This window comes from Aythya marila, assembly GCF_965140915.1.
Source record: "Aythya marila genome assembly, contig: HAP1_HAP1_SCAFFOLD_1178, whole genome shotgun sequence".
NCBI classification, from domain to species: Eukaryota; Metazoa; Chordata; class Aves; order Anseriformes; family Anatidae; genus Aythya; species Aythya marila.
The window spans coordinates 333-11505 of record NW_028137719.1 but is presented as its reverse complement, the minus strand read 5'-3'; the positions used below and the strand labels follow the sequence as shown (position 1 = coordinate 11505).

At 65.2% G+C, this 11173-nt stretch overlaps 2 protein-coding genes across 2 annotated transcripts; one reads left to right on the top strand and one right to left on the bottom strand.

The window, feature by feature from the left end:
• Nucleotides 1–93: 93 nt before the first annotated feature.
• BSCL2 (BSCL2 lipid droplet biogenesis associated, seipin) lies at nucleotides 94–8236 on the top strand (the record flags this gene model as incomplete). Its single annotated transcript, XM_082785024.1, has 11 exons — nucleotides 94–161; nucleotides 1158–1294; nucleotides 1688–1941; nucleotides 2586–2667; nucleotides 3706–3849; nucleotides 5029–5163; nucleotides 5253–5353; nucleotides 6072–6185; nucleotides 6946–6994; nucleotides 7072–7143; nucleotides 7956–8236. Coding segments are annotated over 11 exons (1414 nt in total), but the record flags the coding sequence as incomplete, so codon positions are not given.
• Nucleotides 8237–9378: 1142 nt separating this feature from the next.
• Nucleotides 9379–10790, bottom strand: UQCC3 (ubiquinol-cytochrome c reductase complex assembly factor 3). Its single transcript, XM_082785023.1, has 3 exons — nucleotides 10634–10790; nucleotides 10359–10517; nucleotides 9379–9529 (listed from the first exon to the last, which is right to left on the bottom strand). The coding sequence occupies exons 1-2, from the start codon at nucleotides 10784–10786 to the stop codon at nucleotides 10386–10388; spliced, it is 285 nt and encodes a 94-aa protein (XP_082641149.1). The 5' UTR covers nucleotides 10787–10790; the 3' UTR covers nucleotides 9379–9529; nucleotides 10359–10385.
• Nucleotides 10791–11173: the final 383 nt, after the last annotated feature.

Sequence of the window (11173 nt, the reverse complement as noted above, 5' to 3'; positions counted from 1 at the left end):
GGGTGTGGGGCAGGGCCTGGGGCTGCCCCATAGCGCTATGGGGCAGGACCCTGCCCCCCAACCTCCTGACCCTTTCCCCCGTTTCTCCCCCAGCTCCCATGGGGCCGCCCCACGGCAGGGCCTGGACCTCGGGACCCCCCCCGGGGGGCCCGGCCCCACTGGTGCCGTGGGTCCGGGAGGCGGCGGCCGCCGTGGGGCTGGGGCTGGGGTCCCCATAGCGCTATGGGGCAGGGCACGGCTATGGGGCAGGATCTGGGCTCCATATAGTGCTATGGGGCAGAACACAGCTATGGGGCAGGGCACATCTATGGGGCAGGGCACATCTATGGGGCAGGACTGATCTATGGGGCAGGATCCGAGCTCCTTGTAGTGCTATGGGGCAGAACACATCTATGGGGCAGGATGCATCTATGGGGCAGGACCCAGGCTCCCAACATTGCTATGGGGCAGAACACATCTATGGGGCAGGACAAATCTATGGGGCAGGATCTGGACTCCCCACCCTGCTATGGGGCAGGACACATCTATGGGGCACCCCCCAATCTCACCACCCTTTTTATCCTCAGCTCCCATGGGGCCGCCCCACAGCGGGGCCTGGACCTCGGGACCCCCCCCGGGGGGGCCCGGCCCCACTGGTGCCGTGGGTCCGGGAGGCAGCGGCCACCGTGGGGCTGGGGCTGGGGTCCCCATAGCGCTATGGGGCAGGGCACGGCTATGGGGCAGGATCTGGGCTCTATATAGTGCTATGGGGCAGAACACAGCTATGGGGCAGGGCACATCTATGGGGCCGGACGCAGTTATGGGGCAGGACCCAAGCTCCCTAGAGTGCTATGGGGCAGAACTCATCTATGGGGCAGGACTGATCTCTGGGGCAGGATCCGGGCTCCTTATAGTGCTATGGGGCAGAACACATCTATGGGGCAGGATGCATCTATGGGGCAGGACCTGGGCTCCCAACATTGCTATGGGGCAGGACACATCTATGGGGCAGGATGCATCTATGGGGCAGGACCCAGGCTCCCAACATTGCTATGGGGCAGAACACATCTATGGGGCAGGACTCATCTATGGGGCAGGATCCAAGCTCCCTATAGTGCTATGGGGCAGGACACATCTATGGGGCACCCCATAACCTCATCACCCCTTTTTCTTCTCAGCTCCCATGGGGCCGCCCCACAGCGGGGCCTGGACCTCGGGACCCCCGCCGGGGGGCCCAGCCCCACTGGTGCCGTGGGTCCGGGAGGCGGCGGCCGCCGTGGGGCTGGGGCTGCGGCGGGCGGCGCTGCGGGGAGCCGTGGGGCTGAGCGCGGGGCTGCTGCTGCTGTGGGGCAGGGCACATCTATGGGGCAGGGCGCAGTTATGGGGCAGGATCCAAGCTCCCTACAGTGCTATGGGGCAGAACTCATCTATGGGGCAGGACACATCTATGGGGCAGGACCTGGGCTCCCAACATCGCTATGGGGCAAGATGGATCTATGGGGCAGGATGCAGCTATGGGGCTGGATCCAGGCTCCCTATAGTGCTATGGGGCAGGACACATCTATGGGGCAGGACGCATCTATGGGGCAGGGCACATCTATGGGGCAGAATCCAAGCTCCCTATAACGCTATGGGGCAGAACACATCTATGGGGCAGGACGCATCTATGGGGCACCCCATAACCTCATCACCCCTTTTTCTCCCCCAGCTCCCATGGGGCCGCCCCACAGCGGGGCCTGGACCTCGGGACCCCCGCCGGGGGGCCCGGCCCCAGGCCGGTGCCGGGGTCCGGGAGGCGGCGGCCGCCGTGGGGCTGGGGCTGCGTCGGGCGGCGCTGCGGGGAGCTGTGGGGCTGAGCGCGGGGCTGCTGCTGCTGTGGGGCTCCGTCTTCCTCTACGGCAGCTTCTACTACGCCTACATGCCCGCAGCCTGCTTCGTCGCCCCCGTGCACTACAGCTTCAGGTGGGGGGAGGGGGGGGGTATGGGGGGGGTGGGGGGGTGTGGGGGGGGTGTGGGGGGGTGTGGGGAGGGTGTAGGGGGGTGTAGGGGGGGGTGTGGGGGGGGTGTGGGGGGCTGGGGGGACATGGGGGGGGATGGGGGAATGTGGGGGGGATATGGGGGTGGAGGGGGGGTGTGGGCGGGGTGTGGGGGGGTGTAGGGGGGACATGGGGGGGTGGGAGGGGGTGGGAGGGGGATATGGGGGGGGTGTGGGGGGACATGGGGGGATATGGGAGGGGGAGGGGGGGGTGTGGGGGTTGGGGGGGACATGGGGGGCGAGGGGAGGGACATGGGGGGACATGGAGGGGGTGGGAGGGGGATATGGGGGGGAGGGGGGGGGATATGGGGGGGAATGGGGGGACATGGGGGGCATGGGGGGAGGGGAGGGTGTGGGGGGGAGGGGGACAGGGTGTAAGGGGGGGGAATGGGGGGAAATGGGGGGGTGGGGGGGTTGGGGGGGTGGGAGGGGGACATAGGGGGGAGAATGGGGGGGGACATGGGGTTGGGGGGGGGAATGGGGGGGTCATGTGGGTCTGGGGGCCGTGGGGGGGTTATGGGGGGGTCATGGGGTGTGGGGGGGCGTGTTGTGAGCTGTGCCCCCCCCCCAGGACCGACTGCACCCCTCGTGGCGCTGAGCTCTGCTCCTTCCCCACCGCCAACGTCTCCCTGCTCAGACCCAACAGGGAGAGGGTGAGGGGGGGGGAGGGGCGGGGGGGGGTGTTGGGGGGGGTGGGGGGGGGAGCCGGGGGCAATTGGGGGGGGCTGGGGGGGTGTTGGGGGTCATTTGGGGTCACTGGGGGTCTCTGGGGGTCACTTGAGGTCACTGGGGGTCACTTGGGGTCACTGGGGGTCACTTGAGGTCACTTGGGGTCACTTGAGGTCATTGGGGGTCACTGGGGGTCCCAGGGGTCCCCCCCATGGGTCCCAGGGGTCACTTGGGGTCACACCATGGGTGCTGGGGGTCCCATGGGTGTCACCACGTGTCCCCTGGCACCCATGGGTGCTGTGTGTGTCCTGTGGCACCCATGGGTGCTCTGTGTTTCCCACGTGTCCCGTGGCACCCATGGGTCTCACCCCATGTCCCGTGGCACCCATGGGTGCTCCCCCCCAGGTGCTGTCCCCGGGCCAGCTGTGGGTCCCATGGGTCTCACCTTGGGTCCCATGGGTGCTGTGGGTCTCAGGTCTCACCACGGGTCTCACGGTGGATCCCACGTGTCCCCTGGCACCCATGGGTGCTGTGTGTGTCCTGTGGCACCTATGGGTGCTCTGTGTTTCCCATGTGTCCCTTGGCACCCATGGGTTTCACCGTGTGTCCTGTGGCACCCATGGGTGCTGTGGGTCTCAGGTCTCACCAGGGGTCTTACCGCGTGTCCCACGTGTCCCCTGGCACCCATGGGTGCTGTGTGTGTCCCAGGGCACCCATGGGTGCTGTGTGTGTCCCCTGGCACCCATGGGTGCTGTGTGTGTCCCATGGCCCCCATGGGTGCTGTTGGTCTCAGGTCTCACCATGGGTCTCACGGTGGATCCTATGGGTGCTGTGGCACCCATGGGTGCTGTGTGTGTCCTGTGGCACCCATGGGTGCTCTGTGTTTCCCACGTGTCCCCTGGCACCCATGGGTGCTGTGTGTGTCCCGTGGCCCCCATGGGTGCTGTGGGTCTCAGGTCTCACCGTGGGTCTCACGGTGGATCCTATGGGTGCTGTGGCACCCATGGGTGCCCCCCCCCCAGGCGCTGTCCCCGGGCCAGCTGTACCGCATCGCCCTGGAGCTGGAGGTCCCGGAGTCGCCCCCCAACCGGCAGCTGGGGATGTTCCTGGTGGTCGCCACCTGCTACACGCGGGGGGGCCGCGCCGTCGCCTCTGCCACCCGCGCCGTGAGTGATGACCTCAGCGATGACGTCATCGCCGGGGGGGGGTGACGTCATCGCCAGGGCGGTGACGTCATCATGGGGCAATGAGGTCACGGCCCCAGCGGGCCCGGTTCCGGGTTGGTCCTTTTGGGGGGGGGATAGGGGGGGGATGGGAGCGGTGATGTCATCGCCCGAGTGATGATGTCATCACCCAAGCAAGTGATGATGTCATCGCCTGGGTGGTGATGTCATCGCTTGGGTGATGATGTCATCCTCGGAGGGATGACGTCACTTCCTTTCCCACCATGCCTTGCCAATAGGGTGCTGGTGGGGGGAGGGGGGGGGGGCCTTCAGCCGGAGCACCGGGCCCCAGTGTGGGTGATATCACCCTGAGTGATGACGTCACACACTGAGTGATGACGTCACCCCCCGGTGATGACGTCACGCCCCCCCGATGACGTCACACCTCCCTGATGACGTCACCCCCCTCCCCTTTCCCCCCCAACACCCCTCCACCTCCCAACCCCATTGACGCTATAACACGCTGGGGCGATGACATCACACCCCGGGGCGATGACGTCACACCCTAACGATGACATCACACCCTGGTGATGACATCACACCCTGGCGATGACGTCACACCCCTAACAATGACGTCACACCCCTCCTCTTTCCCCCAACACCCCTCCACCTCCTGTCCTGCCCCAACCCCTATGCCACTATAACACCCCGGGGCGATGACGTCACACCCTAACGATGACGTCACACCTGGGCGATGACATCACCCCCTAACGATGACGTCACACCCCTAATGATGACATCACACCTCCCAGACGCCATCACCCCCCTCCCCTTTTCCCCCAACACCCCTCCACCTCCCAACCCCCATGCCCCTATAACACCCTGGGGCGATGACGTCACACCATGGGATGATGACATCACACCCTGGGGTGATGACGTCACACCTGGGCGATGACATCACACCCTGGTGATGACATCACACCCTGGGTGATGACGTCACACTCTAATGATGACATCACACCCCCATGACAACCTCACCCCCTCCCCTTTTCCCCCAACACCCCATCACCTCCCATCCCCCATGCCACTATAACACCCCGGGGCGATGACATCACCCCTCCCTGATGACGTCACGCTCCTAACGATGACGTCATGCCCCCCTGATGACGTCACCGCCCACAGGCCATGCTGCGGTACCGCTCGGGGCTGCTGCGGGCGCTGGAGGCGGTGGCGCTGGCCGGGCTCTTCCTGGCGGGGGCGGCCGAGCAGAAGCAGACGCTGGAGGTGGAGCTGAGCCCCGCCTACCGCGAGGACCCGGTGAGGGGGCGGGGCTTGGCACCCAAGGGGGCGGGCTCATTTGCATGGCCACGCCCCCCTTTGTGACGTCATTGTCCCCCCCCCCCCAGTACGCCCCCACCCTGGGCGCCCTCCTGGAGATCCGCAGCCGCCGCCTGCAGCTCTACGGGGCCCGGCTGCGAGTCCACGCCCACTTCAGCGGCCGCCTCCGGTAGGACACGCCCACAGCCCCCAGGACACGCCCACATCCCTTATGCCACGCCCACACCCCATTGGCCACGCCCCTTCAGTGGGCACGCCCATTAGACACGCCCATGATAAGCAACACCCACCTGGAGCTGCTCACCCCACTGGTCTTCCCCCATCCCCAGGCCACGCCCCCTTCCCCTTGGCCACGCCCATATGCCCGAGGCCACGCCCCGTTTCCATAGACCACACTCCTTCTGTGGACACGCCCACCAGACACGCCCATAATAGGACACGCCCCCCCAGGATATTGCGATATGACCCCCCTATTGTGATGCCCTCCATCCCGATAACCCCCCCTATCATGATATCTGCCCCCCTATCGCGATACAACTCCCCTGCTATGACACCCCCAATGCCACTAAGCCCTCCTCTCGCGATAGCCCCGCCCCTATCACGATATAACCCCCCTATCGCGATACAACCCCCCTGATGTGACACCCCCCATGCCTCTAAGCCCCTCCTATCGCGATAACTGCTCCCATATCGCGATACAACCCCCCTGCTATGACACCCCACCATGCCGCTAAGCCCCTCGTATCGCGATAGCCCCGCTCATATCACGATATAACCCCCCTATCGCGATACAAACCCCCGATATGACACCTCCCATGCCGCTAACCCCCTCCTATCGCGATAACTGCCCCCATATCGCGATATAAACCCTCTCCCCCCCCCCCCAGGTACCTGCTGTACCACTTCCCGCTCACCTCGGCCCTGCTCGGCATCGCCACCAACTTCGCCTTCCTGGCGGCGCTGCTGCTGCTGGGCTGCGCCAGGGGCGGGGCCACGCCTCGGTGGGCGGGGCTTAAAGGGGAGGGGCGAAAAGGGGGTGGGGCTAAAGGGGGGCTTAAAGGGGGAGGGGCTACAGGGGGGAGGGGCTACAGGGGGTGGTGTTGGGGGATATGGGGGCAGGGGGGCATGGGGGGGACAGGGGGATATGGGGGGATTTGGGGAAATTTGGGGAGATTTTGGGACATTTGGGGGGATTTGGGGACATTTCGAGGGATTTGGGGACATTTGGGGTCGGGGACAGGGATTTGGGGAAATTTGGGAGATTTGGGGTCAGGGGAACAGGGATTTGGGACATTTGAGGACATTTGGGGGTCAGGGGGGCCAATTTGGAGGGATTTGGGGAGATTTGGGGGGATTTGGATGGATTTGGGGTCAGGGGGACTGGGATTTGGGAAGATTTGGGAACATTTGGCGGGATTTGGGAAGGTTTGGGGGAGGTTGGGGGGATTTGGGGACATTTTGGGACACTTGGGGGGGATTTGGGGACATTTGTGGCCATTTGGGGCCACTTTGGGGCCATTTGTGGCCATTTTGGGGCAATTTGGGGCCATTTTGGGGCCATTTGGGGCCATTTTGGGCCATTTTGGGGCCATTTTGGGCCATTTTGGGGGGATTTATGGCCATTTTGGGGCCATTTTGGGCCATTTTGGGGGGATTTGGGGCCATTTTGTGGCCGTTTGGGGCCATTTTGGGACCATTTTGGGCCATTTTGGGGGGATTTGGGGCCATTTTGGGTCAGGCTGTTCCCATTTCCCCCCCCAGGCCGCCCCCCCCAGGCGCTCTCCATTCCCCGGGACCACGGAGGACCCCGGTGGGTGAGGGGGGAGGGGTTGGGGGGGGGGATTTTGGGGACCCCCCCCTAAATCCCTCCCCTCCCCCCCCCTCCAGGTGCTGCCCCCCCCGAGGAGGTGGGGGCTGGGGGCGGGGCCGAGGATGACGCGGAGGGGGCGGAGCCTGGAGGTGAAGGGGGCGGGGCTTAATTTTTTTGGGGGGGGTGTCCCTAAATATTTGGGGGGGGTATTTTTTTTGGGGGGGGGGGCGCATAATGGGGGGTCTTGGGGGGGGTGGCCCATGGGGGGGGTCAATGGGGGGGGGGGGTCCCATATTTTTGGGGGGGTTCCCTGTTTTTTTTTGGGGGGGTCCCATAATTTGGGGGGGGGTCCCATAATTGGGGGGTGGTCCCATTTTGGGGGTCCCCATTTTTGGGGGGGGTCTCCCATATTTTGGGGGGGGGTTCCCATATTTGGGGGGGGTTCCCACCTTTTTATGGGGTCCCACATTTGGGGGGTTCCCTATTTTTTTGGGGGGGGTCCCACAATTTCTGGGGGGGTCTCGGGTCTCCTATTTCTGGGGGGGGGGGGTCCCTCATCATTTTGAGGGGAGGTCCTCATGACTTCGGGGGTCCCCATAATTTGGGGTGGGGGTCTCCTATTTCGGGGGGGGTCCCATATTTTGGAGGGGTCCCATATTTTTTTTGGGGGGGTCCCCATATTTCTGGGGGGTGTTCCCTATATTTTGGGGGGGGGTCCCCATATCTGGGGGGGTGTCCCCTATATTTTGGGGGGGGTCCCATATTTTTCTTTGGGGTGTTCCTATATTTTTTGGGGGGGTCCCCATATTTTGTGGGGGGTCCCCTATATTTTTTTTGGGGGGTTCCCTATATTTTGGGGGGTTCCCCATATTTTTGGGGGGTGTCCCCTATATTTTTTGGGGGCAGAACCCCCATTTTTGGGGCATTTCCCCCTTTTTCCCCCCCCTCCCCCCTCCCGCAGCCCCCGATCCCACAGCGCCTTCCCCCCCCGCCGATGACATCACCGCCGCCGATGACGTCAGCGATGACGTCACTGCCGCCAACGATGACGTCACCACCGTGCCTGCGCCCCTCCGGCAGCGCCACCTCTGCTCCAGCTCCTGAGCCCCCCCCCCCCCCCCCACCGGGACCCCCCCACCCCAAAATTTGGAACATTCCTGGACCCCTCCCCGCTGCCGGGGGCAATAAAAGAGCCCAGCCCCATGGGGCTGCCCCATAGATTGGCCCCATAGCCTTGTCCTATAGCCCTGCCCCATAGCTCTGCCCCATAGCCTGGCCCCATAGCCTTGTCCTATAGCCCTGCCCCATAGATCGGCCCTATAACTGTGCCCCACAGCCCTGCCCCATAGCCGTGCCCCATAGCTCAGCCCCATAACTATACCCCACAACCCTGCCCCATAGCCTGGCCCCATAGCCTTATCCTATAGACCTGCCCCATAACCCTGCCCCATAGCCCAACCCCATAACCTTATCCTATAGCCCTGCCCCATAGCTCAGCCCCATAACTGTGCCCCACAACCCTGCCCCATAGCCTTATCCTATAGCCCTGCCCCATAACCCTGCCCCATAGCTCTGCCCTATATTCCTACCCCATAGCCCAGCCCCATGGGTCTGCCCCATAGCCCTGCCCCACAGCGTTATCCTACAGACCTGCCCTATAGCTGTGCCCTATAACCCTGCCCTATAGCCCAGCCCCATAACCTTATCCTATAGCCCTGCCCCATAGCCCAGCCCCACAGGTCTGCCCCATAGCTCTGCCCCATAACCTTATCCTACAGCCTGGCCCCATAGCTGTGTCCCATAACCCTGCCCTATAGCCCTGCCCCATAGCCTTATTCTACAGCCCAGCCCCATAGCCCTGCCCCATAGCGCTGCCCAGTTCCCCCAGTGCCATTCCCAGCTGCACTGGGGCAGTCCCCACTTGCCCCACGCAGTTCCCAGTTACCCCAGTACAGCTCCCAGTTACCCCAGCACCGCTCCCAGTTACACTGGGACCACTCCCAGTTGCTCCAGTACCGTTCCCAGTTACCCTGAGACCATTCCCAGTTACCCCAGTGCTGCTCCCAGTTATCCCAGTGTCATTCCCAGTTACCCCAGCACTCCCAGTTACCACAGTACAGCTCCCAGTTACCCCAGTGCCATTCCCAGTTACACTGGGACCATTCCCAGTTATCCCAGTACTGCTCCCAGTTACCCCAGTGCCATTCCCAGTTACCCCAGCACTCCCAGTTACACCGGGACCATTCCCAGTTACACCAGCACTGCTCCCAGTTACACTGGGACCATTCCCAGTTATCCCAGTGCCATTCCCAGTTACCCTGGGACCCCTCCCAGTTACCCCAGCCACGGAGGGGCGGGGCCAGGGCGAATGAAGGGGGCGGGGCTTGGAGTCCCAAAAGCTCAGGGGTCAGCCGGCGCCTTTATTGGGGTCAGAGGTCAGAGGTCAGGGGTCAGAGGTCAGCCGGGGGTCGGGCTCCTTCCGCTGCTGCTTCCCCACCGGGTCCACCAGGATGACCACGCCCCACGCGGCCACGCCTACAAGGGGAGGAGCCACAGTGAGGCCACGCCCCCTCCCGTCTCCATGGCAACCCCAGCCCCTCCCTCGTCCCACCGCCAGGCCCCGCCCCCGTTGCCGTGGCAACCCATAGGCCCCGCCCCTCCCTCACCCCAGCACCACGGCTCCACCCCGTTGCCCTGGCAACCCCCTTGGCCCCGCCCCCACTGTCCTGGCAACCCCTCGGCCCCGCCCCCGTTGCCCCGGCAACCTCCCTAGCCCCTCCCCTTTTACCCTGGCAACCTCCTTGGCCCCTCCCCTGTTACCCGGGCAACTCCCGCACCCCCTCAGCCCCGCCCCCGTTGTTTTGGCAACCTCCCTAGCCCCGCCCCCGTTGCCAGGACAACTCCGCGCCCCCTCAGCCCCGCCCCTGTTACCCCGGCAACCCCTTCGGCTCCACTTCCGTTGCCAAGCAACTCCCGCCCTTTCTACCTGTGGCCCCACCCCGTTGCCCTGGCAACCCCTGGGCCCCTCCCCTGTTACCCTGGCAACTCCCGCGCCCCCTCAGCCCCACCCCCGTTGCCCCGGCAACCCCTTTGACCCCTCCCCCGTCGCCCCGGCAACCCCCCCGGTCCCCTCTCACTGATGGCGGCGGTGATCTGGGCGATTTCGGCCATCCCGGGCGCCACCCCCCTGCGCATGGCGGCCCGCGGCCCGCGGTAGATCCAGAGCCCGGCCGCCAGCAGCCCGAGCCCCCCCAGCAGGCGGCAGGCCCAGCACCCGCCAGGGCCCCGGGGCCCGCCCGCCGCCCCGCCGCCCCCTGCCCGCCTTCCGCCATTGCCGGAAGCGGAAGTGACGCCGCGCCCTCACCCCCCGCGTGAGGTCCCCGCCGGGCCTTCACTTCCGCCAGGGCACCGGGCGCCGCGCCACGTTCTCGTCGGTCTCCGCCGCCTCCCGCAGCGCCTCCAGCGCCAGCTCCGTGAGGCGGCGCCGCTGCTGCAGCAGCTCCGGGCTCACCTCGGGCAGGGCCTGGAAGGGGGAAAGGGGGGGATTTGGGGGGGGGGCAGGGCGGGCACCGGCTCGGTTCCGGTTTCCTCCGTGCCCCGTTTCCGGTTCCTTTCCTCCTCCCTGCTCCCCCCCCTCACCTTCAGGGCCTCCCGGCGCCGGTCCTCGCCCGCCGCCACCGCGCCCCACAGCAGCGCCCCCAGGGCCACCGGCAGCGAGCCCCAGAGCAGGGCCCGAGCCCAGCGCCGAGCGGCCTCCATGGTGCTGGGGGCATAGAGAGGGGCCGGAACCATAGAGAGGAGGGCTGGGGGTCATAGAGAGGGTGGAGGACCAAAGAGAGGAGGGATGGGGATCATAGAGAGGGGGTGGAGGAGCAAAGGGAGGGGCCGGGACCATAGAGAGGGCTTGGAGGAGCATAGAGAGGGGCCGGGGGAACAAAGAGGGGGCTCAGAACCATAGAGAGGGGCCTGCGAAGCATAGAGGTGGGTCTGGAGGACCATAGAGAGGGGCCAGAACCATAGAGAGGAGGGCTGGGGATCATAGAGAAGGGATGGAGGGCTGTGAGATGGGTTGGAGGACCAAAGGGAGGGGTTGGAGGAGCATAGAGAGGGGCCGGAGGAGCAAAGAGGGGGCTCAGAACCATAGAGAGCGGCCCGCGGAGCATAGAGATGGGTCTGGAG

What these genes read in the sequence shown, in the direction of transcription:
- UQCC3 (XM_082785023.1), bottom strand. Translation starts at nt 10,786, where the DNA reads ATGGTTCCGGCCCCTCTCTATGCCCCCAGCACCATGGAGGCCGCTCGG. An exon ending in GGCGCCGGGAGGCCCTGAAG is followed by an intron (nt 10,518 to 10,633) that starts GTGAGGGGGGGG and finishes TCCCCCTTCCAG; the next exon opens with GCCCTGCCCGAGGTGAGCCC.